This window comes from Budorcas taxicolor, chromosome 13 (genome assembly GCF_023091745.1).
Source record: "Budorcas taxicolor isolate Tak-1 chromosome 13, Takin1.1, whole genome shotgun sequence".
Classification (NCBI taxonomy): domain Eukaryota; kingdom Metazoa; phylum Chordata; class Mammalia; order Artiodactyla; family Bovidae; genus Budorcas; species Budorcas taxicolor.
Genome location: NC_068922.1, coordinates 61,274,572 through 61,300,825, shown reverse-complemented (window position 1 = coordinate 61,300,825; position 26,254 = coordinate 61,274,572). Strand labels below are relative to the sequence as shown.

At 50.2% G+C, this 26,254-nt stretch overlaps 1 protein-coding gene across 1 annotated transcript; it reads right to left on the bottom strand.

The window, feature by feature from the left end:
- Positions 1 to 1,185: 1,185 nt before the first annotated feature.
- XKR7 (XK related 7) lies at positions 1,186 to 26,254 on the bottom strand. The gene is made up of 3 exons (XM_052651312.1): positions 25,671 to 26,254; positions 3,620 to 3,822; positions 1,186 to 2,141 (listed from the first exon to the last, which is right to left on the bottom strand). Exons 1-3 carry the CDS (start codon positions 26,252 to 26,254, stop codon positions 1,186 to 1,188), a joined length of 1,743 nt encoding a protein of 580 aa, XP_052507272.1.

Below are 26,254 nucleotides of genomic sequence, written 5' to 3'. Positions count from 1 at the left end.
AGATGGCTATGGACCAAGGTTCATAGGGGCATAGAACTTATATAAACCCTAGAAGTCTAGAACTGGGGTACCCATTCCTAGAATATTCCACTCACACAGGGGTCTGGAGCCCCCACTGCCCTAGAGTCCCTGCCGCTGAGCGGGGGACGGGTGCCAGTGTCTCCACCCTTTATAACAGAACACAGGCCAGAGTGACTCCCTAGGGTATTTTATCAGCTACGTGTCCTAGAACTTAGTGTAGAACTAAGAATGTCTCTCTAGAAGCTCCTCTGTTGAACGTGCCAGCACCTCATCTACAATTGAACCTGAACAGAGTATCTTCCCAGGCAGTTTATCTGTTGTGTTCAAAACCTTTATCTAGACGAAATGTTCCAGAGGTTCACCTAGAATAAAGAATGGCGCCTTGAAACATTTCACCTGAGGTATCTGGAGCCTCATCTGTAACAGCGTCCACAACAAAGGGGGTCTCCTGAGGAACATTCTCTACACTCCAGGTCAAGTTCCTCTCCCCCACATCCACCACCCCTTCATGCTTCTGCCAGTTTGGACCCCTCAGATGTCTCAGGGTTCTTCCTCCTGTCCACCTCCAGCACTGTCAGCCCAGCCCACCCCAACTTCCCACCCCACCCCAACTCCCTCCTTTAATTCCCCTTTGGCCCAGGCTCCAGGCTTCGACCCCCAAGGGCTGTACCAACCTCGTTCACCAGACGCTCCCACCTCACCCCACATCTTCAGTGGCCTCTTCCATCCTTCTCAGAGGCAGCCCACCCCCACACCCCCTGAAGAGCACAGGGCCTAGGTCGTGAACTCCCTCCTCTGCCAGACCTGCCAGGGCTGCCAGCTGGGCAACTCCAGGCAGGGAGAGGGTGTGGGGCCCCTGGCACCAGCCGTGATACAGAGGCCTCCATGAAAGTGGGGCAGCTCACGAGGAGCGTAGCACCAGTTGGTTCCCTGGGCCCTGGTTCCAAAGAGTTTAGGAAATGGGCCGCAGGGTTGAAAACAGGACTGAGGGCTGGGGCTCCACAAGGCTGTCCCCTCCCAAGAAAGAACCCAGTGATGGGGGCCACTCTACCCTTGGACAAACAGATCCACTCGCCCTCAGCTGGCGGCCCTCAATTCTGGGCTCAACACTGTGGTCGATGTGGGATCAGCCAAAGCTCATCCCTTTTCATGGGAAACTCTGGCCTACACCGTGCTCTCGTACTCCAGCAGCTCCCGGGAGGCCCCGACGCTCCGGTACTGCAGGCGGGGTGTCGTGGGTGAGGAGTACTCCAGCGCCAGGATGGTCTTCCGGAGCCGGCGGTCAATGAAATGAGCATCCCAGGCGGGGTACTTCTTCCGGGGCAGGTCAATCCGAATGACAGGCCCCTCTGTCCGCAAGGTGCGGGGCACAGGTGTGGGAGGCAAGCCAGGCCGCACCTGGAAGACAGGTGGCGTGGGGGTCCCCGCACGCTCGCCTCCCACAGAGGCCCCATCCCGCTCAGGGCCTGTAGTCCTAGGCAGGGACCTTGGGGGACTTGTGACAGCGTCGGCTGGTGGGCCACAGGGCCCTGGGGCCTTACGGAAGATGCAGCCGGGGGCCTGGGGGCTCAGCATGGGCCCGTTGGGGTGCAGGAGGCAATAGTAGACACACATGAAGAATACGCCCAGCGCGAAGCTGGAGGCCACCACACAGACCAGAATGAGCGAGTGGAAGTCGGTGGAGAAGTTGCGGCTGGAGTACCAGAAGCCGGTGAGAGCGGCGTTCTCCAGCAGAACTATGCAGTAGTAGAGGGTCACGCGGTGGCGGCTGCGGCCCTCCTTGACGTTGAACCAGCAGAAGATGTAGATGATGCCCACCACCATGTTGTAGATGATCTCTTCCCACTTGGACATGCAGAAGTCCGTCTCACCCTGGATGACCCAGAAGGTCATGACGCACCAGTGGGCCACGATGAAAATGCCAAAGTAGAGCTTGTAGACACTGGCGAAAAGCGCGAAGGCCAGACTGCGGGCCGCGATGGCGAACAGGTGCCAGAGCACCTGGGCCACGGCCCCCTTGTAGGACAGCGGCCGCTTGTCGTCCCGTGAGTCTCGCAGCACCTTCTGGTAGGAGGCCAGCGTCCAGGCCAGGGACACGAGCGAGGCGGAGATGGAGAGGGCTGTAGAGAGAGGGTGGGGGGGGGCTGGGTTAGGGATGGGTCTGGGGAAAGGGGGAGGGGTCTGGGTCAGGAGCAGGGTTCTGAGGAGGTGTTGGGGGCAGGGGCTCTAAATCAAGAGGGGTGTGGGGAGGGTCTGGGTAGGTGGTCTTCCAGAACATGGATGTAGGGCTGAGAGTGGTGGGGTTAGGAGCTTCCACAGGGGTGGGGACACCAAGGGAGAGGGGAGGTGGGTGATTTTGATCTCTGTAAGGGCCAGGTGCGGGTCTCTAGTAGGGAGCTGTTAGGGTGCAGGGGTCTTGGTGGGGGGTGGGAAAATAGGGTCCAGGACTCTGGGAGTGAAAAGGAGGTGAAGAGGCAGGGTCATGATTAGGGAATGGAGAGCCAGAGGGGACTGTTAGAAGCTATAGGCCACCAGGATGAGGCTGGGGCATGGAAAGGAATATCCAAGCTGAGCACAGCTGAGGGCATGGGAAGCAAATGCCAAGTGGGAAGTTTCCATAGGGGCCCGGGACCCTGGGCAAGGGATGTCCGGGGCACCTGAGAGATGGTGATAGAGTCTTTTGAAACACTGAGGGTGTGTCAGACAAAGTCTGGGTGGGAGCCCCAGGGAGACAGGGAATGTGGTTTTTTCCCCTGACACAGGTGACGCAGTGGTAAAGAATCTGCCTGCCAACGCAGGAGACTTGGGAGATGTTAGTTCAATCCCTGGGTTGGGAAGATCTCCTGGAGAAGGAAATGGTAGCCCATTCCGGTATTCTCGCCTGGAAAATTCCGTGGACAGAGGAGCCTGACGGGCTACAGTCCATGAAGTCTCACAGGGTCAGACACGACTGAGTGAGCACAGCACAGCAAGGTGGCTGTGTGGGGTGACTACCTGGGGACCAGGACAAAACCTGGGAGGAGTCTCCAAGGGGGCTGAAGAGCAGCCAGGGATGGGATGGAAGGGCTCTCTGGAAACGGCTGGTGACTGAGAGGGTCTGAAGCAGAGCGGTCCCCAGGAGATGCAGGCTGGGATGGGGACAGTCTAGGGAAAGAAATGGACAGGGAACTTCCCTGAGAGCCTGCAGTGTGGTGATGGGGTCAGGGGCCTCTCTGGATTTGGCAAAAGTGGAGTCTCGTCTGCCCTGGCAATGGGGAAGGGAGGGCGAGAGGGGGCCTGAGAGGAGGTAAGGAGGTGAAGTGGGGGGGCGTAGGTGTCGCCTAACATTGAGAGTAAGTGGGCCATTGGCGGGGACGTGGGGGGTCTCTAGAGGCCTGGAAGATGGGGAGAGGAGAAGGGGCAGGGCCTCTAAAACCCGGACAGTGAGTGGGCCAAGGGTGCGGGAGTGGACAGGGCCTCCCCAAGGGGCCTTAAGCCCGGGAGCGGACCAGTGACGCCGTCCTCTGAATCCTGGAGACAGGTGAGCCCCCGGGGGCGGGGCTTTGGGGACGTTCGGGGGCGGGGCTTTGGGGGCGCACAGGCGCGGGGCGGGGCTCACCGGGCAGCAGTTTGGGCGCGCCGCCTTCGTGCACCACCAGGCTGAGCTGCAGCACGAGCTGCGGCGCGCTGCGCAGGAAAGTCTCCAGCAGGCGCAGCATGCTCACGTCGGCGCTCTCGAACAGCATCCGCCAGTAGAAGTGGCGCCGCAGCCGCTCCCCGCGCCAGCGGCTCTGCAGCCCCAGGTACATAGTGCGCAGGTACCTGCGGGAGGACGAGGTGCTTAGGACCTTGGGCTCGCGCACGCTCGGCCCCCTCGCCCTCTCCCAACCAGCCCCTCGCCCCCGTCAGCAAGTGCAAAAGGCCGGGGCGTAGTGTAGCCCTGGGCAAGTCACTTACTGTTCTCAGCTTGCTTCCTAGGCTGTGAAACGGACATAGCAAAAGGATCACCAAACAGAGCAGTTCCCAATGGGTTCACTATCTTGAAGCACTGGCACACAGCAAGCCTTTCATACAGCATTATCAACATCACAATATTGCTGTGACGAGTTAGGTCCTGCTTTCTTTGCAGGATTCCTGACACTGTACCCTGAGTTTACACTAGCTCTATTATTGTCCCCATTTTATAGATGAGGAAACTGAGGTCCTGAGAGTTATGTCCCTTGTCCAAGGTCACACAACTAGGAAGTAGTGGAACCAGGATTCAAATCTAACCATTAGACAACACTGCCTCTCACTGTAAGCCCTAAAGAGTTGCCCACATACAGGTTCAGGCACCGTTCGGGTACCAGCCTTCAGTTCTGTTGCCAGCTTCCTGACCTTTCCCCCAACCCCACCTCTGAGCACCCAGTTCTCCCCATAGGGAAGCTGCTCAGAGATCCCCTGGCATTGGAAACTTGGCTGCTTCCTCTGGTACCAACTGCTCACAACAAACTTGACAGCTCCACCTGCTTTGCACTCATCACAGATGCTCACGATGCTCACGTTCATCTTCATGGAACACCTTGCCTTGCCCTTCAATCCCCACCCTAGCCCTAAACCTAGACAAGTCTTGCTTTTCATCCAAGGCTAAGCTATTAGACATGACTTCTTTCAGGCAGCCTCTGCTGACCACCCTGCTCTGAGGTGAGGGGCTTTCTCTAGCATCCCTCCAAGCACTGCACTTGTCATGGGGAGTTATAACTGCCTGTTTATGGATCCATCTGCCCCAGACTGAACTCCATAAGGATGACCGGTTGGCTTGCTAACTGCTACACCCTCAGTTCTTTGCACATGGTAGGTGCCAATCCATGTTGGCTGCAGGATTGCAAATTTGTTTAACTGAATGGAACTCTGGTGACCCTGTAGAAGGTATGGAAGGGAGCCTGAAGACTTGACTTCAATTCCTGACTTTGTTTCTAATTTGCTGGGTGATTTTGAAGAAGACCTTCTCTGAATCCTAGCTGATCCCACCTAAAGTGGCTGTGACGATTAAATGGATGAGAGACTTTGCAACTATAAAGTGCAGTGCCCATTAGGGTGGCAAAGGACCTGTCCACCAGATCCCGGCCCTGGTTCCTTGCCCAGCAGCTTCACTCCTGGCAAACTCAACTCCCAAATTCTGAAGCACAGGACAGGTGTGCCCTCTGCTGAAACCAGAGATGGCTCCCCTAGGAGTCATATTCCCCCAGATCAGGGGAGAAAGTCCCACCAGATTCGATGGCCATATCACCTGAATCTAGAATCAGGGAGCCAGGGATCTGGGGGTCTATTCCCACATGTGAAGTGCTGGCATTTCCAGGATATTCTGTAGTCAACTATATGTCACCAGCCCAAGGGAGGAAGCACAGTGCTCCCTGGAATTTGTGCTCAGCTAAAACCCAGAGTTTCCCCAAATGAGTATCCTGGTCTGAGCAATGGTGTGGCCCTCTCTGGGGCTCAGCATTGCCATCTGCCAACAAGAGGGATGGCGTTGATGACGCTGAAGATCCTTTCAGAGCTAATGTTCTGGGACCCAAAGTGTCCCCCCAAGACATGGCCAGAAACACCCATATACAGCTCTCCTTCCGATCCCTTGGTCTTCCCAGGACCAATGGGTGGAGTAGACGTGCCTGCAGTGTGACACGCTATGGGATGGCAGTGAGGAGAGGGAAGAGGCTGTTCCCTCAGAATCTGACTCAAGAACTGCAAAGGCCCTGCAGTCTAACTCTCCCGTCCAGCACTGGAGTCCCTCTGGCATTTCCCAGCCTATGCATTTACCCCTTTGCTCACATACTTCTCAGAACAGGGATACTCTACCTCCTGAGGCAGAGCCTTCAGTTCTGAGCAGCTCAAGAGCCAAACTGGGTTTCTTCTGATTGAGCAGAAATTTGCCTCCCTCTGATTACTATTCTTTGGACCCCTGCCTACCACCACCCGCCCCCCGCAAGGATCTCTGCAACTAGAATATTCACTTACATAGCAAGGGTATCTTGACCTCTTGCTGTGTGCTAGGCCCTGTGGCCTTAAGTATCTCATAGTCACATGAGAGAGATAAGCTAAGAGCTGAAATAGAGCCTCTAAGATGCTGTGGAACTCAGAGAGGAGATGGATAACTTTAGCTGGGGAAGGGGGTCAGGAAAGATGTCTTGGAGGAAGAAACATTTGATCTGTTTTAAAGCAAGCATGGGAAGGTATACAGGAAGCACAGAAGGGCATTCCATGTGGAAGATCCAACTGAAGTGAAGGTATAGAGGCACAAGAGAACATGGCTTTTTAGGGGAATGGCCAGTATTTTGCCAGGCCTGGAAGTAAGGGTTTTCTTGGGCCTTTGGAAGACTAGAATTATGAAGGGCATTGAATTTTTGGAATGAAGAGTTCATATTTCATTCTAAATCTGAATTTGGTCCCAGAATCAAGGGTGATATGATCAGCTTGGTGGCTTGGAAAGCTCACTCTGGAAGGTTGGCTTGGAGGAAGGCCAGGTGAGGCTGGGGTTTGGTCCAGGCATGAGATGACAGGGCTGAGTTAAGGCAGGGCACAGACAAAGGGGCTGAGCACAGAGCTGGAGATGCCAGAAGTGGGGGCAACTAAGAGAGAGACCAAGATGACCCCCAGAGCTTCTGAGGCCCCTCAATGCACACCAGGTATCCCAGCCTCTGTCTCCCTGCTCCCCGTTCCCTCTCCCAGTCCTGTGGTTCTGGCTTTGGACAGGAAGGAGAGACCAGCTGGTCCAATGTGAAGGGGCCTGGGGAGCTGGGGGAGGGCAACACCCTGGAAGTTTCCCTCAGGCTGGAAGACCATCTGTTTCCTGGCCTAGGTCAGCATGAGGGAGGCCCCGGCCCGGCCAGCATCCATCACCAACTGACAGGCTGCCTGCCCAATTCCCCGCCCACTCCTGCCCCCTCCCGTGCCAGCTCCCAACACCTATGCCCCAGAGAACCACAGACAAAGGGCTCACCCAGCCCAGGGCCGCTGTGGGCTGGAGCAAGGAAGCAGGAGGGGAAGAGAAAGACTTCTGAGATCCAAGAACATTGGGTCAGCGGGGAGCATGGAAAGATCATGCTACAGCCTGGGGATAAAAGGGTCTCTGTTTAGCCTCATTCTGCCCCTTTTGGCAACAGGACCAAAAACCGTGGCTGTCCCTTCCAGTCTGCACTAAACACATTGCCAAAGGCCTGCAAGGTTTTCATGGGCCTGGGAAAACGTCTGAAGCCAGGGGAGAAATTGGCTCTAAAACACAGGGAAAAACTGTAGAATCAGAATTAATAAATGTTTAATTAAATGTCTGCAAAACAGAACATCATATCAGCCAGTCAACTGCAATTTGGCTTTCATCTGATTCTATATAATTTACACTTGATGTTTGATATGGCTGCATTTTAATATGCTTGATAGATTGATGTCGGGACCATAAAGGTCTTAAAACAGCCCAGCCCAGGACACATAACCTAATTTCCCTGGGCCTCAGTTTTACCTTCTCTAGAAAGGGGCCAGCACTTGCCCTCCTGTCTACACCACAGCCACTGGGAGCATCGGGAGGCAAGGTGGATATGCTGGGTTTGGGGGTTTGCCCAGCCCTGAGCGCTGCCTGGCCTTGGATATTCTGCGTCTCTAAGCCCCATTTCACCCCTTGTTGTGAACATTTGTAAACTGTAGGGGAATGTGCACATAGAGAGGGGGAGCATATGCTAGGTGGAGGCCTCTGGATCCTCCTGATCACCAAGCAGCCTCTCTTTTCATTGAAATGTGGTTGACGTACTAGCAGCCTCCCTTAAAACCTCCTCCAGGAAGCCCACCCAATTCCATTCTATGTGGAAGAAGTTCGCCACAAATGGGACTGCTGCCATCCATGCAGGACATCCTGTCTCGGGGAAAGAAATCCAGACTTGGGGCAGTGCCTCTGCTCTCCTTCAAAACATATCCTCAGTCTGTCCATTCACTGCCACCACCTGGCCCAGGCCATCATTATCCTCTGCTTTCTCAGACCTATATTCACTCCTGCCCCCCACCCCCGCCTCCTGCCCCAACCCTGTTGCCGTAATCCATTATCCACATGGCAACCAATGGAATATTTTAAAAACTAATCATGTCAGATCATGTTATTCCCCATCTCAAACCCTTCCAAGGGCCTCCCTCCCACTTGGAGTAAAATCCAAGCATCTCCCCTTGGCTTGCAGGCCCGAAACCATCTGGTCCTGCCTGTTTCTCTTACCTCATCTCAAACCACTGTTTCATTCGTGCCCTAGAGGTTCCTGGAACCCAGCCCAATTTGTTCCTGACTTCCGACCTTTGCACTTGCTGCCTGCTCTGCCTGGAGCCCCCTTTCCCCAGATCCTCCTGTGACTCCCAGGTCTCTTCCTCAGCTCCCAGGTCACCTTCTCAGAGAGGCGCCCCAGGCCACCCATCCCATGTCAGCCCCTCCACTCTTGCTGAATCCCTCTCATCTCTCATGTCACTCTGTCATTTTCTTCTTAACATACCTTATGAAACAATCTTATTTATTACTTTACTGTGGTTCACTGAGGGTTGGGACCTCATCCGTCTTGGTCCCCACTGTATCCTCAGCATCGGTACATGTCGTAGGCACTCGCTAAATATTTGTTGAATGAATACATGTGCATGAGTGTTTGCAAGCATCTCCCTCCTGACCTTGGCAGCCCTGGGGCTTCTTTGCCTGAGTCTGCATAGAGCTGGAATATCTGTCTTTCCTCTTCCGGGAAGCCTTCCCTGATGTTCCTTGCCAACTCTGACATCCCCCCTTCCCCACAGCCTTAAACTGCCTGAGGCTGGTGTGCACGGAACCTAACAGACAGTTTCTACCACCCCCATTTTACCGGTGAGGAAACAGGTGCTCAGAAGTCTTATTTTAGATCTAATTTGCTGACTCCCAGTCTTGGGCTCAGAGAAGAAGACTGTCTGGGAGGAAATTGGAACAGTAAGTGTTTATAGTGAAGACTGGGGTTGGGAGCAAAACAAGCAAGCCTGGAGAAAAGAGAAATCAGCAGTGGAAGTGTGACGTCCCTCCACTCAAGGATCCAAAAGGCTGTCCCCCACCACAAGCAGGCAGCTGGGCAGGAGATGGACAGAGCTCATTCCCTTCTCCCCAGGCCCAGCATCCCGCAGCACTGAGGGCTCCTCTCTAAGAGGCAGAAGGGAGGAGGATGAGGGATCCCACATCCTGGAGTAGCCCGGAAGCTTCTGGGCCCAGTGTCAGGGTCACCCTGTCTGTCTCCTGCGCTCCTGGGTTACCCCGAGTCTCTGGCACTAGTCAGGGTTGCTGGCATTGGCCTCAGTCTCCGTGCAGATGGTCAGCCTGGACCTGTCTCTCTGTGGTCCTCAGTCCCACTTCTTTGTGGGTCATTGTCTCCATCTCTGGCTCAGATCAGCCTGTTGTGTCTGTCCTGTGAATGCAGGGTCAACCTGTTTATGTGTCTGTTCTTGCATTACTGTCAATCCATCTGCTTGTCTGTCAGCCAGGGTCACCTGTCCTTGGACTGTAGGTCACGTAGTCTTTCAGATGCCATGTCCATCTACTAGCCAGCTTGGCCCTGGGGTCCTCAGTCAGCCCGTCTGTCTCTCTGTCCCTTGGATGTCAGGATAGACTGTCTGTCCCCTGGATACCAGGTCTGCTCTTTGTCTGTCCTTCTGGCTGTTTCGGGGCTACTGCCTGTTGGTCCGTCTGTCTTTCGGTCTCTCCGTGGCTTGGTCCATCTGCTGGTCTGTTGCTCAGCTCGTGGCTCCCGTGACTGCCAGTTTTCCGGCCGCCCTCCCCTGCCTGCTCCCCCTCTCCCGACTCCAGGGCTCTCTCTGTCTGTCTGCGTCTCTCACATCCTCGGCGCCTCCATCTGTCGATCTCGGCGTTTCCGAGTGTGTGTTCTCGTCCCTCTCCACGCCCCCTCACAGCTCTGGGCCAAAAAACACAGCAGCTTCCAGGGGCTCCCCCGCTCCTGCTCCATCCAGGAACAGCCCTGCAGCACAGCCGGCTCTCTGGTCTTCAGTGTGGGTCCGGCTTGCAGGCTCCAGAGGGCGACCAGGCAAGCCTGATGGGAAGGAACAGGAGCATTGGACCAACTGAGCCCACTGCCGCTCTGGCAGTCTGTGTGGGGATAGTGTGGAGGCATTAATAACAATAATAGCTCACACTTATTGAGCACCAACTGTATGACAGGCTGTGCTTTTTATACAGTATCCATTCCTCACAGCAAATCTTTGGAGTGGACGCTATTACTATCCTTATTTGATAGTATCCCGATTACTATCCTTATGAAAAAGCTGAGACCCAGAAAGGGATGGCGACTTGTATAAAATCACACAGCAAGTTTGCACCAGACCTAGGGCTCAGACTTGGCTCTCCATGGGCCCCTACTCCAGGGAAGATGCTTTGGTTGCCTGGAGGGTGTGCAGAGTGCTGTCCGGGAGGACCCATGTCAGACGGGGCTGGACCTAAAAGCTTTGTCTGGAATTAGGTGGGTTTAGAGAAACCTGAGGGGGAAGAAACAGTTTTGGTTGGAGAGTCAGGAGACCCAGGCTCAAGGCTGGGTCTTTCTGGGAAAGTCCAGCCCCTCTGTGGGCTTTAGTCTTCCTATAAAATAGGTCCCAGTAACCTGATTCTTGTTTGCCCCAGGGAGTTTTCATTAGGCCCATCTCCCCACCAATCTAGTTCTGACAACATTAAGACCCTACTGCCGTGTCCTGAACCCAGGCATTTCTCTCCATTTCTGTGTTATTTCTCTGGTCCAAGCCACCCAACGCCAAGCAGCGGTAGCCTCTGTCCACCTTGATCTCCTTCCCTCCATCCTTGCCCTCTTAGACCATATACTTCACACAGCAGCCTGAGGGGTTCTGTAAAATCCTCCATCAGGTCATGTCACTCCCTACTCCCCTTAGAATAAAATCCTCACCATAATCTTTGGGGCCCAGTGTGATCCAGCCCCTGCCCACCTCTAGGACCTCATCTCCCTCTACCGTCCCCATCTCCCCCGTCACCAGCTACACTGGTCTTGCTTCTTCGTGAACACCCCAAGCTCTTTCCAGCCTCAGGGCCTCTGCTTAAAAAGGGCTTTAACAACACCTGGAAAATTCTCATTCTTTCCATCTCAGCTCAGTGTCACCTCCTCAGAGAGCCCTTCCCAGATCCTCCCTGCCCCACCTTCCAAAGCACTTCTGCCCCTCTGGCCACTTTCTGATCAAGTTACCCTATTTTCTTAATAATATACATCACAACTGGAGATGATCTAATTTACTTGCTTACATATTTCTTGTCTGTCTCTCCATGAGTGTGGGGACCGTGCTCCTCTTCTCTGCTATGCCACTAGTGCCTGGCACATTGTTAATGTTCAGTATATATTTGTTGAATTCTTGAATGGGTGAATAAGGAGTATGAATGTATTTTATAAGCCCCCAATTGAAGGCTGTCAAGCACAGAGGGAAAGAGTCAATCTTGAGAGTCAGGGAGCCCTGGGTTCAGATCCTGATGCCGTCATTTCTTGTCTGTGTAGTTTTGGGCAAGTTGTGTCCCTCTCTGAAGCCCTCCACTCAATGCTCACCTTTTCTGGGTAGCTATGAAATCAGAAAGTGCTGAGATTTCCCAGGTGACACAGGGGACATGGGTTCGATCCCTGGTCTGGGAAGATTCCATATGCCTTGGCGAAATTAAGCACATGTGCCACAACTCCTGAAGCCTGCGTGCCTAAAGCCTATGCTCTGCAACAAGAGAAGTCGCCACAATGAGAAGCCCGCACATCACAACCAAGGAGTAGCCCCTGCTTGCCGCAACTAGAGAAAGCCTACACAAAGCAATGAAGACTCAGGGCAACCAGAAATAAAATAAATAAATAAACATTAAAAAAAGGAAAGAAAATGGTGATTTGTATAAAATGCCCAGCCCAGTGCAGAGCACTCAACCAATAAGAAGTCTTAAGAAGCAGACACTCAGAGGCTCCAGCAAGAGGAGGAGGTCTTGTAGTTTCTGGTGGAGCTGAAACTTATTCCTTGCTGACTTTCCCTGGTGCTGACTGAATCTGTCCTCAGAACAGAGGGCCAGGGAATTTCCTTCAGGACAAGGTCTTCTCCGGGGCATTTGCCCTCCTCCAGAAAATAACAACCACTCACCGAAGACCTTCTGTAGGTACTTCGCTAACATCCTCAGTGCAGCTTATGACATTTTGTGGGCATGATCCCCATTTTCCAGATGAGGAAACTGAGTCTCAGAAAATAGGAGGTTCACTGACATTTATTCACCCAGCACTTTTGAGTACCTACTGTATGCTAGGAGCTGTACTAAGCACTCTCAGGAGCGAGACAGACCTGATCCATTGGGTGCTGTCTAGTGGGGGACCTGGACGTTAATGAAATTGTCATGTAAACCTGAAACAACAGACATTCTGTGGCTTCTACACATGCTCCAGCCAGCTTCTGTGCTCCAGCGCTGAGGAAGGCAGTGCTATTAGAGAAGGGCCCAGCTGGGGAAGAGTGAGGCAGTCAGGGAAGGCTTTCTGAAGGAGGTGGCTACTGAGCCATGATCTGAAGCAGGCACAGGAGTTAACCAGGTAAAGGGAAGAAAGGGGGTTTCTGGCAGAAGAACAACATGGGCAGAGGTCCTGAGTTGGGAGGGAGAAGTAAGTAATCAGAACGGCTATAGCTCCCGAAAAGGAAATGAGGAAGCAAGGGATGAGGGGTCCATGGTGAAGCATTTAGTTTTTATCTGAAGCCAAAGAGAGGTTTTAAACAAAAGGATGAAGATCACGTGAGAAAGCACGTCTGCATTTTAGAGGGAGCACCTTGGCTGTAGGGAACAGACTGGAGGGAGGCAAAGGTGGAGGGTGGGAGGCCAGGTACCAGGTGAGAGGTGAGGATGGCCCAGACAGAAGGGATGAAGCTCAGAGATGTTTAGCAGGCACTTAGAGAAGTGATTTGCCCAGGGTCAATAGCCAGAAGCATCAGAATTGCACCTCAGGTTAGGGATGGACAACTCCCCCATTTCACTGCAGGACACGGATCAAACTGAGGACCTAGATGTGATCTGTATGTTCCCTGGGAAACATTGGGCCTCCAATTATATCGCTGCCTCACTTGCACTGTGGCCAAGTATGCTCTTGGGGGCAATGGCCTTGCAGCTCCCGCCCCATCTGTCCACCCGTCAATGCTGTGTGCTCCTGCAAGGATGCAAAATGGGACCTTCCTGGAGTTGGCAGCCAAATGAGTCATAAATGTCAGTAAAGGATGTGATCTTACACGTTTGGCTCCCGTTTCGTATGGTGCTGGGAGCTAGGCTGTCTCCTTCCTCCTTAGCAGCCCCCTACAGAGACACAGCACTTTTTTTTTTTGCTGGGATAAGGCCAAACATCTCCCTGCCACTAATTTTAGGCTCCGGCTGAAAAGCTGAGACCCTCTCTCAACCCACCCACTGAAGTCAGCTCCCAACCAGTGCTTCTCTCTTTGCCTTGCAGAGAAGCAGGTGGCTCTTCTTCAGCAAAGTGTTTGGGACCAGGTTCCTGCCTCATGTCCTTCACTGTTTGAGCACAGCCAGATCTCCTTCCTTCTTGAGGCCTCACCTTCCCCATCTGTGAAATGGGTGCACAGCAGAGACTAAAACCCAGGACTCCATACTCTAACCCAAGGCTCATTGTTCCCCCTTTTCCTGAAATCCTTGTGCAACATTGGGATGATGTGAGCCTGTGAGGGAGAGGGAGTTAGATCCTGGTCTCCAGGTGACATTTGAAGGTGCTTGAAGATCAAGGCAGGGAAAAAAGCACCATTTTGTTTGTCTGTTCTGAGGGATCCTAGATGGTAGAGGGGCCGAGCTGATATTATTAAGGACTCTGGGGAATAATAGAGCGGTGTCCTGTCTAAAGAGGCTGCTGTCCCTCAGCTCCAATTGATTGCTGCCGTGGGAAGGGAGAATGTGAGGCCAGTATGGCTGGAATTTCAGTTTTTCAAGAAAAGCTGGGAATTAGGATACTTGTGCAAAAAAAAACAAAAAACGAAACAAAACTCAATTTGGAAATGTTGGCAACTAATTTTAAAGCTACCATATGAATTTTAAAGAAATTATTATCTCTTTTTTAGGTATGGTGACAGTATTACATACTTTAGTTAAATTTTAAAAGTCTATTTTTTAGATGTACTGAAATATTTATGGATGCAATGATACCACACACATACACACACACACACACGAAATTTCCATCACTGCAGAAAGTTCTTTTAGATGGTGCTGGCCAGGAGTTGATCATTCTTGGAACAGGCTGGTGGTACATGGAGGAATCATTATCCTGTTCCCTCTGCTTTTATATACTTAAATTATCTCCATAATAAAGCTTCATTAAACAGGAAGGGAAAAAATACCATGTGGGCCAAATGAACACAGTCTTAGGCTGGACTTGCTGTTGGGCCACTGATTTGCAACCTGTGGTCTGGCAGATAAGTGTCACAAAGCCCTCAAGTCAGATCCACAGACTCAGAACTGTGAGGGGCTGTAGAGATGACTGGTTTATCCTCCAAACTGAAGACAGGAGGCCCTGCTTAGCTCCCCTGCCAAAGTCAGCCACTTTTGTCTGCATCCATGTCTGGTGACGTGGAGTTCACTCCCTTGGGGCAACCCGCTTTCTTAGGGGCAGTTTGATTGTCAAGGTGATCTTCCTTCTTGTCAAACAGCTTCTGCCTCCCTTTAACCTATTGTCACCTATCCTCTGAGTCACAGATAAGTCTCCTTCCTTGAAAGAGAGGTCCGGTGGTGAGAGGTAGTGAGCCTCAGGTCCCTTGATGCCCTTCTCCCAACCCCTGTCTTGTTACTAAGAGTGTAGGATGGGCTGCTACTTAGGCCAATAATAATTGGTGGTAAATATTTTCTGAGAATATAGTATGTTAAGGCCCATGCATTTATATTATTTCAAGACACCTTTTTTTAAAATAAGTGAATGTGGTCATTTAAGGTAATGATGGTTCCTTAAAAAAAAAAAAAAAAATTTATTTATTTGGATGCACAGCATGTGGGATCTTAGTTCCCTGACCAGGCATCAAACCTGTGTCCTCTGCTTTGGAAGTGTGGAGTCTTAACCACTGAACCACCAGGGAAGTCCCTCAAAACATCTTCACAAGAACCTTAAGGGGTGGGTTTTATCATCCCATTTCACAATGCAACTAGAGCTCCAGCTGGTGGGGAAACTTGCCCAAGGTCACCTAGTGAGGAAGCCATGGTGCCATGGGCTGTACCACTGCTCCAATCTCTTAGCTACTTTGTTTTCTTGTCTGAGTCCTGGGAAAACTCATCCAGGATTCCCAAGGCCCCAGCTGAACTTTACAGATGGGGTAGCTAAATCCCAGGCAGTGAAATGTCTTGCTCAAGATTCTGATTTTAGAAACAGACTCACAGAGTTAGAGAATGAACTTTTGGTTACCAGGGGGTAAAGATGAGGGGCGGGATAGATTGGGAGTGTGAAATTAACAGGTACACACTGCTATGTTTAAACGAGATCATCAACAAGGACCTACTGTATAAGTCAGGGATCTCTCCTCAATATTCTGTAATACCCTAAATGGGAAAAGAACTTGAAAAAGAATAGATACATATATATGTATAACTGAATCACTGTGCTATACTCCTGAAACTAACACAACATTGTTAATCAGCTATATTCCAATGGAAAATAAATTTTTTAAAAAGTCACATTACTAATAGTAACTTTTAGTCAGAGAGGAAGAACCCAGAATATTAAGTGGGGGAAAAGTTCTGATTTTCAAGATTCTATTCAGTTCATGTGAAAATTTATTGAGCACTTACTGCATACAAGGAACTTTACTTCCTCTGTCTCGTAAGTCAGCTGCTCGTGCATCCTCCTGGGAACTCAGCCCCAGGGTTGCTCCTACTGTATCTTGTACTAATACATATGTATTGCCCTGAGCCTGCACTTCTTCACTGACAGTTTGGAGACTGCAGCTGCAGATGAAGGCCTAAGCAGACCCCAGCGTCATGTCTACACAGGGAAGTGCTCCCACATTGCCTTAGCACTCCCCACTTCAGCCACAGATGCAAACCCTGCCTCAACAGACTTCATGTTCTGAGAATCTCCAGTGCAGGCTCAGTTGTTTCAGTTGTGTCTGACTCTCTGTGGCCCCATGGACCATAGCTCCTGCCAGGCTCCTCTGTCCATGGGATTTTCCCAGTAAGAATACTGGAGTGGGATGCCATGCCCTCTTCCAGGGGATCTTCCTGACCCAGGGATTGAACTCGCTTCTCCTGCATTGCAGGAGGATTCTGTACCACTGAGCCACCAGGGAAGCCACAAGAATCTCCTATGGACCTCATCAAAGCTGGCAGGGTACAAGGCCACCAACAGTAACAGAGGATCTGCTTGGAGTCACTCACCATGGGGGACAGAGAGAAGAATGAACGAGGCTTCAACTCCCCAGGGGCTTGTAATCTGGTAAGAAAACCAACCAGGTGGGCAAGGATCACAACAGAATCTGATCAGGACAGTGGGGCTAAGAGGAATGAGTAATTGTGCCTGGGGCGAAAGTCTAAGAGGAAGAACCCAGAATGTGTTAACAGTAGGTATTTTATATTAAAATAAAATTTTAAAAATACTTTTCTGACTTTTTCTCTTTCCAAAGCAATAAATGATTATTTGTTTTCTATGAATACACTTAACTAGTCGGAGGCAGTATATTTTGGTAGTTACACATGTGGGCTTGGGAGCCCGACTGCGTGGCTTCCCATGCACTGGCTTTGCTACTTATGTATTGAAAGGCTGTTACCTCTCTGTGTCTCAACTTCCATATCTGTAACAATAAGCCAATAGCTCTAGCTAACACTAATCGAGAACGTATGATGTTTTGAGTACTGTGCAAAGCAAATTCCATATATTAATTCAATAGCCCTCACAAGGGCCATTTGTAGAGGCATGTTATTATTCCACTTCACAGATAAGGAAACAGGCCCAGAGAGGTTAAGTGACTTGCTTAAGGTCACACAGCTCATAAGTGGCAGAGTCAGAGTTTGGGCTCAACAGTCCTTATTCTAGATTATCACACTCCCAACCTGACAGGATTGAAGAGGAATGGCCTAATCTAAATCTCTAAAATTATAGTTATAATTTTTAATAACATCTGATTTTTTACAAACTTTTTTTTTTACAAATATGTTTTTAAAATGTGTACGGGTAAAATGTATACATGTATTTCTTGGTTAATTAAAAACCAGAATAAAATCTTCAAGTGATATAAGAAATACCTAGTTAATAAGGGAAAAGTCTCCCCTAACCCCACCTCTCAGCCCCCAGAGATCATGAGCAAGGACAGTCTTCTTTGGACCTCTCATGTGCTGCCTGAAGTTTCAACGAGCGCATACAGCTCCTTTTTAAACAGACAAAATAAGCAAGCAATTGCCATTTTAGATGAAAGAACAAACAAGAGTCTGTCTGATTGAGGGGGTGGGAGTTGGGGTCTGAGGGGTAGAAAGTGGCACATGTTGGGTTTGTTCAGGGAAAGCTACTCCGAAGAGGTGGCTTTTTTTTTCCCCCCCTCCGGTTGCACTTGCAGAATGCAGAATCTTCATTCCCCAAATAGGGATGGAAACTGTGCCCTCTTCAGTAGAAGTGTAGGGCCCGAACCACTGGACTGTCAGGGAATTGCCCAGAGGTAGCATTTGAGCTTAGCCTTGAAGGGAGTGCAGAGTTTCACTGGGTGGAAGATGCAGGGCGAGGGAGGTGTTGCTGAAGGAAGGGGAGCAGGCAGCTGCTCAAGGCACGAAGGAAAAGAGCGTGTGGCTTATTGGGGGTGGGCATTGGGGATGGGCAGAGCGCTGAGGAGATGAAAGGGCAGGAGGTAAGGGGCTTGACACCAGGCTACTAAGACTCGCTCCACGGACAGAGGGGAGCCAGGGCTAGCCCTCTGGCTACAGAATGGCAGGATCAGCTCTGAGCTGTAGAACTATCATTCTGGCTGCAGGTGGAGGCAGGATGGGGAGGGGTAGGTTGGGGAGAGGAGGGACTGGAGGCTGATAGGATTTCCCAAGGGAAGAATTCCGAGGCCCTTACAAAGGCTGAGTGGTGAATGGAGAGGCCAGAGTAATCCCAACCCATCTTCCTTCCTCTCCCTAGGGACCTTCGCCCCAGCTGCCGGGGTTCAAAGCCATTTCCTGGCAGCCCTCCCTCCTCCCCCAGGGCTTCTCTTGTGTGGTCTTTATAGATCAAACAGGGGACACTGGGCCCAACTGCCGCCGCTGTGTCTGTCAGGGGCTGCTCTAATGGCCTGTTGCTGCCAGCTGGGCAGAGAGGGGAGGACGGTGGGGTGGAGAGCATCCTGGAGAGGGGTCTCCCAGGAGGTGGGTGGTGAGGCTGGACTGCAACAACCCTGCAAGGTCAGAGCAGGGAGGGACCTTGAGGATAGTCACAGAGTTCAAGGGGTTGTAAAACATGTTTCAGCTGTAGGGCTGTCAAAACAAAATCTTAGAAATGCAGTCATCATACCAAGAAAAGAGAAACTTTAGATGCTCAGACTGAAATGATGGTAAGAGGTGAAACACAGTTTGAAAACCACTGTGGAATCCAACTCCTGACCTGTTTTACAAGTAATAATACAAATAGTAATGGTTACTGAGAATTGAGCATTTCCTGTGTTCCAGGTCCTGTGCTACACATACATTCTTTAATTCACTACTCCTCCAGATCACACGTGATAGATATTGTTAGGAAGAATGTCCAGTTTGCAGATGAGAAAGTTAAGGCACAGACAAGTTATACCATTTGCCCCAAATCACAGAAAGTTGCAGACACAGGTAATAAGGCTGATTCCAGAGTATGAGTCCTTAAATGTTAACTGGCCCCAATGGGGAAACTGACCAAAGAAGAAAAGCTGTCCTGTCTGCTATGCTTGAAACGGGTCCCTCCCTGCTTTGCTACCACCCTGGTCCAGCTCCCATCTTCTCTCACCTGAATCATTAAGCAGCTTCTTTGTGGGTCTCTGGACTTACCTTGGCCTCCCTCCAGTCCATTTTGCATCCAGCCACCAGAGTGATCATTGTAAAACCTAAGTCCAGATCCTGTTCTTCCTCTGCTCAAATCCTCCTGGGCTCCCCACTTTGTGCAGAGTGAAAACCCCAAACCTCCCCTTGGCCCTGTGTTGTCCAACCCCAGCCAATCTGTCCACAATCATTTCTTACACTCTCCCCTCAGCTCTCTCCTCTGCCCCAGAGACTTCTTCTTGCTCTGCTCCTTTCCTATGCCTGGAACACCCACCTCAAGATGTCCACACAACTCCCCCTCACTCTGTTCAGCCCTCTGCCCACGTGCCCACCCCTCACAGAGACTCCCCTGACCACCTTATCTTGAAGGACTACACTCTCACCCATTTCACTTTTTCCCTAGGGCTTACCAATATCTTGACCCATTATATTTTATACTCTGTTATATTTTTATTAAATATTATGTTTATATTAGGTAACTGACTGGAAAAGCTCAGTTTTCATTCCAATCCCAAAGAAAGGCAATGCCAAAGAATGCTCAAACTACTGCAGAATTGCACTCATCTCACATGCTAGTAAAGTAATGCTCAAAATTCTCCAAGCCAGGCTTCAGCAATACGTGAACTGTGAACTTCCAGATGTTCAAGCTGGTTTTAGAAAAGGTAGAGGAACCAGAGATCAAATTGCCAACATCCTCTGGATCATCGAAAAAGCAAGAGAGTTCCAGAAAAATATCTATTTCTGCTTTATTGACTATGCCAAGGCCTTTGACTGTGTGGATCACAATAAACTGTGGAAAATTCTGAAAGAGATGGGAATACCAGACCACCTGACCTGCCTCTTGAGAAATCTGTATGCAGGTCAGGAAGCAACAGTTAGAACTGGACATGGAACAACAGATTGGTTCCAAATAGGAAAAAGAGTACATCAAGGCTTTATATTGTCACCCTGCTTATTTAACTTATATGCAGAGTACATCATGAGAAACTCTGGACTGGAAGAAACACAAGCTGGAATCAAGATTGCTGAGAGAAATATCAATAACCTCAGATATGCAGATGACACCACCTTTATGGCAGAGAGTGAAGAAGAATTAAATAGCCTCTTGATGAAAGTGAAAGAGGAAAGTGAAAAAGTTGGCTTAAAGCTCAACATTCAGAAAATGAAGATCATGGCATCTGGTCCCATCACTTCACGGCAAATAGATGGGGAAACAGTGTCAGACTTTATTTTTCTGGGCTCCAAGATCACTGCAGGTGGTGATTGCAGCCATGAAATTAAAAGACGCTTACTCCTTGGAAGAAAAGTTATGACTAACCTAGAGAGCATATTGAAAAGCAGAGACATTACTTTGCCAGCAAAGGTCAGTCTAGTCAAGGCTATGGTTTTTTCAGTAGTCATGTATGGATGTGAGAGTTGGACTGTGAAGAAAGCTGAGCGCTAAAGAATTGATGCTTTTGAACTGTGGTGTTGGAGAAGACTTGAGAGTCCCTTAGACTGCAAGGAGATCCAACCAGTCCATTCTGAAGGAGATCAACCCTGGGATTTCTTTGGAAGGAATGATGCTAAAGCTGAAACTCCAGTACTTTGGCCACCTCATGTGAAGAGTTGACTCATTGGAAAAGACTCTGATGCTGGGAGGGATTGGGGGCTGGAGGAGAAGGGGACGACCGAGGATGAGATGGCTGGATGGCATTACTGACCTGATGGACGTGAGTCTGAGTGAACTCTGGAAGTTGGTGATAGACAGGGAGGCCTGGCATGCTGCGATTCATGGGGCCGCAAAGAGTCGGACACGACTGAGTGACTGAACTGAACTGAACTGACTAAGTAATTTATATTATATTATGTTTGTTTATTGGTTTCTCCTACTAGAGTTTTGAGCTCCAAGAAGGCCAAGACATTGTCTTGTTCACCACTCTATTTCCAGCACTTAGAGCAGTGCCTGGTAGATAGCTGGTACTCCATGTATTTGTGGAACGAATGATTACAGGTTAAATGCACAGCTGCCATGTCCCTGTGGCTTCAGGGGCCTTCTAGGCCCTCTTACCTTCCTGCCCACTCCCAGACCACTTACTCACTGAACAAACCTCTTTCCACAGGGAATAAAGCTCAGGCTGATGGCATGAACCACTGCCAGCGGTTCTGAATACTTAATGATGGGCCAGTTCTTTGCTAAACCCTTGGTGTATTATCTTGTGAGACCTCAAAACAACCCAAGAGGTGACACAATTATGGTCTCGTCTATAAAGGATGAAACTCAGGCACAGAGAGATTGTGTCTTGTCAGGATCACATATATAATGTGGTACAGTCATGATTTGAATTGAGCACATTTGAATCCAGAGTTCATGCTCTTAACCATTATGTGAAGAATAGAGTTTCCCAGAGGGGAAACGCAGAGGCTTATTTTCACACCAGGGAGGTCACTAATTCATTTCCAAACTTTTCTTGAGTGCAGAGCTTGTGAGGAGGCAGAGGGAGAAATACTGGGGCCTAAACATAGAGGAGGTGTTAGAGGGAGGGCCTTCAATGTCCAGTTTGCCTCCTTCCTTCTTCTCCCTCCTGTTTGGGGTCCCCAGATCCTGACAGCCTGAGAGGAATCCCATGCCAGATCATCTCCCACTAATTGGCTTAACAAACCATGCTTATCTGGGCAAAGCTGGGGCCCAGTGAGTTTAAGATTAGGGAAAGCAGGATTCATGGCTTACTGCTCTGCTGCCCACGGGGTCAGAGTGGACAGGGTTAGGACTTTAATTGGCTTAACAGTGCTGAGTGGCTTAACAGCTCAGACGGTTGTGCGGGGTGGGGCGGAATGCTGGGCAGAAAGGGATGAATACACAGGTTGGTGTCCAACCCACAGCCAGCTTCGTGTCCGACCAGAGGATCTGTGTGTTCTCTCAGGGATCAATCTGTTTCTGTGCTGGGCCATTGCTCTGGAATCTTCTAATGCAGCCAATGTGATGGTACCAGGGATAGAGCTTGGGCTTTGGGAACTGGACAAAGGTAGGTGGACATCTCACCTCTCCCCTACTACCTCGATGGGTAACCTTGGGCAAGTTACTTGACTTCTCCAAGTCTCACTTTCTTGTCTTATAAATGGGTAAATCAACTGCCACCAGAGGGAAGGTTTCAGGGCAAAAAAAGGATCACATTCCTTGAGCACCTCACATGGGGCCTGCTGAGGCATGGAGGGTAAACTGTGTCTGTGAATTCCTTCCTTTCCTCTCCCACCTCAGAGCCCCATTTTGCATTTAAAATAATAATACCCATTGTTTGAGAACAGAAAAACAAAGGACTTCAATCAACTGCGAGGAGCTGGCCAGAAGTTACAAGCAGGATGGGGCCCACATTTATTTCATGTAGTTGATATTATTTTTTAAAACCTTAATTAGTAGTTAAATACTGGCAGAATTCAGCTCCCCACCCCCCCCACCAAAAAAAACCCGATTTCTGATTTCTCAAGAGAAATCAAGACAACACCTGGTCCATGATTTCACATGGGACCATCAGCTGGAGCTGGGCAGTAGCTTCATCTTTTCTAGGCTTGCCTCATACTGTCCCCTTGACTGAAACCCATGTACTGACACAGGTCTATGTTATCTAGCTCCTTAAAGTATTCAAATTTTGATTGAGCATTGTGTCATACAAGCATGAGGAGTTGAAAATTATCTTTAGGTTTCAAAGTAATTTATTTGGATTAATTTATTCAAAATTTCAGGAAGTAAATGACTGACCAATCCCCCAGCTTTGATTCTGCAGGTCACACACACATCTCCTTCCTCATTACCCCAGGTTTCACCCGTGAGAACATCTACACCAAGTCCCACTGAACAGTGAAGCTGTTCTTTGCAGGAACCTTTCACATGGTAAGCAAACACATTGTGCCCACATTGCTTAGTTTCTAGGAATACCAACCCTGGTGGCTTCTCGTCTGGATTTGCCTCCATTTAGCCATATCCTCAGTCATTTTAGAATCCAAAGCTTTGGGGACAGGGACCCAGAGGCTTCGGCCCTGATAACTAGACCCAGAGTCAGAATTCCAGAAAAGGGAAGGCTCTTAAGGTCATCAAATCTATTATTCTCATTTTACATACTGGGAAACTGAGGCCCAGAGGTGGGAAGAGCCCTCGCCCAAGGTCACCTAGCAAGCTAGTTACAAACCCGCATAAAGTCTCCTGATCCCCACACTACCCCCAATCCAGCACTTTACTGACAATATGCACTGTCTCACCATCCTTATCCACATAGTTCAACTCCCTCCCCCTCCTTTCCCGTTCTTATCTCAGTCTAGCAGAAGCCCTGACTTTCTATCATCCTGGAATCTTGGGATCTCAGACTCATAATTCTTTGAGCTTGGGGGACACTTTAGTGGCAGAATTGCAGGGTAAATAAATTGAACTTGGGTTTTGAAGGCAGAGAGTCTTGAGTCCCAATGCTTCTACTCTCTAGTTGTGTGACCTTGGGCAAGGATGTCCCCCTTCTGAGCCTCCATTCCCTCATCTGTTAAGTAGGAATGATAATACAACCATGTTACAGGATTCCTAGGAGGGATACAGGAGATGAAGCAGGTAAAAAGGCAACCAATAAGCTGGTGCAAAGTGAGTGCTTAATAAGACAATTGTTACAGAACTGTAAATTAGGGGTCTCATGTCCAGATGTGATCAAAGAGAATGGAACTGGACAAACTGAAGCACAAATATCCTGTCTAAATTGTTCCAGGCCTGGAACTGCTCGATGCTTTTTTTTTCCACGGGAGAGTGAGGACTCTAAATTTTTGAAATACTATACAAGCTAGACAAAACACTACTGTAGCCCAGGTTCAATCCAAGAGCTATTAGTTTGTCATCCCTGCAAAATCACCTCATCCCCTCACTTTACAAATAGGGTTGAGTAGAAATTGCTAGCCCTTTTATCTAAGAAACCATGGAGTTCAATGGACTCTCAGCCATCTGCGGCCACTCTCCTGAGACCCCACCCCCACCCCGTTGTCATTTTTTGCTCTGTTTGAGGGAAATTCAGTTTTATGTTCAAGAAAAAAGTATTCATTCCTTGTAAGTAGATTCTGAGCATAGGGAGAAGGAGGTGTTGAGGTAGCCAGTGAGTCAAGGGGCAGTTGGCCCACTTTAGGCTGAAGGGAAAGGGGGATGAAGCTTTGGCTACCAAGAATAGGAAGTTACCATTTCAGAATCTAAAAATATCTTTCACCATCTGTCCACTCGGGCACAGAATGATAAATGCAGATTAGTTCCTGGATGTAGACATGAATATTTTTATGTGTCAAGCTAATAATAATACCACCACCTTGTGTGGATAGTGTTCCACCCACCTCTTCCCCCAGGGCAAACTAAATGGAATACACAGAACATCTAGGCAAAGCATAGATGGGGAAACCAAGGCAGAAAGAGATTTGGCAACATAATAAGGGTGACACAGCAAGTGAGCAGCTGGGACAAACCCTGGGAGTCCTGTTTCCAACCCTCAGCCCAGAATTGCATCTACTGAGTTAAGCAGAATATGTTAACAAGTAGCAGAATAAACTTAACAACGGCAATAATCACCCGTTACTCCCAGTAGCATTGACTTTTTCCATGTTTTCCCCACATCTGTGATAATCATGATAATCTATTGTATTCCTAAAACATGTTACAGTCTGCAGGGCTTTTACAAAGACCTTTCCTCACCTGACCAACCCAAAGAGGTAACAAAGTGTGATGGTAAGTCAATGAGATGAGAAAAAGAGGGAATCTCCCTCATTTCACAGGTAAGGAAACAGGCTTGGAGGGAGGATGGGTTTGCCTAAGTTCAAATAGTAGGCAAGTTCATTCTGTCAGTACACAGTAGAGCCCAACTTACTAGAGAAATACAGACTCAAGGGAAACCCTAGGTTCAGAATTCCCCCTGTCTCCAATTAATTCAGCTCAGCTCAGCAGGCACCCTCAGTCCTGGCAAAGGAAGAAGCCTAGAATTAGGCTGCTGTACAAAGCCTCAGTTTTGTCTTACTGTCCTGAGATGAAAGAACAGCTAGTGGCTATCTAACCTCAGACTTAAGATCCCATATCCCCATGGCCCTGTTTCTTTTGAGGGTAAGGGTAGAGACACTGAAGAAATCTCAGGAAACAGAAAGAGCTAGACTCATTCTCAGCTGGGTCCAGCACACCCTTTCCCCAAAGTCCAAAAAGTTTGGGGAGGATATTCATTTAGTTGCCTCAAATTCTGTTTCTCATGGGAGGTTGGGAATGGACTGCAATTCCAAACTGAGAATCTTTGAGAGCAGGGAAGGACTTCTGAGATCTTTCCTAAGCCCAGGCTCAGACTCAGCACTCAGGTACACTGGAGTAGGACAGGGCTGGATGGAACCCTGGGGCCCTGTTCCAAGCTTCATATTCATCTCCGTTGGCCCTGGGCCCTCCTCATTCACACACCCCTGATGACTTCTTTCTCTTTCTTCTTGCCCCATTCCCTATCTTTAGTAGCCAGATCAGAGAGGATGGAACTGAAGCTGGTCAGAGTTAGAGGGCAGAGGTCAGTGAAGAGCCGGCAGAGAAGGAATCAGAACTGTAATAGGGTGGGGCGGGGCGGAGGTCAAGACATAAGGGGGCGTGGAGGGTCATACAAGGACTGGGGCGGCGGTCAGCCCCTTACCACCCCCACTCCTCCAACTCGGTTCTCTCCACCTGAGCTTCTCCTACCTCCAGACCTGGCCGAGCTGCAGGAGGTGGACGAGGGTCTGCAGCAGCCAGACGCAGAGGCGGCAGCAACGGCGGCGGTAGATGCTGGCCGAGGAGGGCGCGGGTCGGGAGCCCAGCTCAGGACTGCCTTCTTTGGTCCGGAGGGCGACGGCGCTGTCCTTGGTGCTGATGACCGGCCCGCCGGCACCGCTGTCCTTGGTGCTGACGGCGGGTCCCGGGGCCCCCGCGGGATCCGTATAGTCGTAGACGAACCAGCGAAAGCTGAGCAGTTGCACGACAAGCGAGGGCAGGAGCACAAACAGCAACGTGAGGCCGAAGTAGGTGTGCTGACCCTCCAGGTAATAGGAGGCCGCCAGCCACAGGTCCGTGGCGCCGTCGGAGAAGAACACGAGCAGCGCGCACAGCACCCAGCAGCAGTCCCGCAGCTCGTAGCGCGGCCCCGGGCCCCCCGCCCCCGTCACCCCGGGCCCCTCGGCTACCTCTGCCGCCTCCCCGCGCCCTCCTGCACTGCCCCGGGCTCCTCCGGCCGCCTCCTCCGGCCCCGGGCCGGCCGCGGCCACCGCTCCATCCGACTTCGCGGCCAT

Coding starts and splice junctions, on each gene's coding strand:
- XKR7 (XM_052651312.1), bottom strand. CDS start 26,254: ATGGCCGCGAAGTCGGATGGAGCGGTGGCCGCGGCCGGCCCGGGGCCG. Junction 3,823..25,670: donor CAGCTCGGCCAGGTCTGGAG/GTAGGAGAAGCT, acceptor GTCCTCCCGCAG/GTACCTGCGCACTATGTACC. Junction 2,142..3,619: donor CGCGCCCAAACTGCTGCCCG/GTGAGCCCCGCC, acceptor CTCTCTCTACAG/CCCTCTCCATCTCCGCCTCG.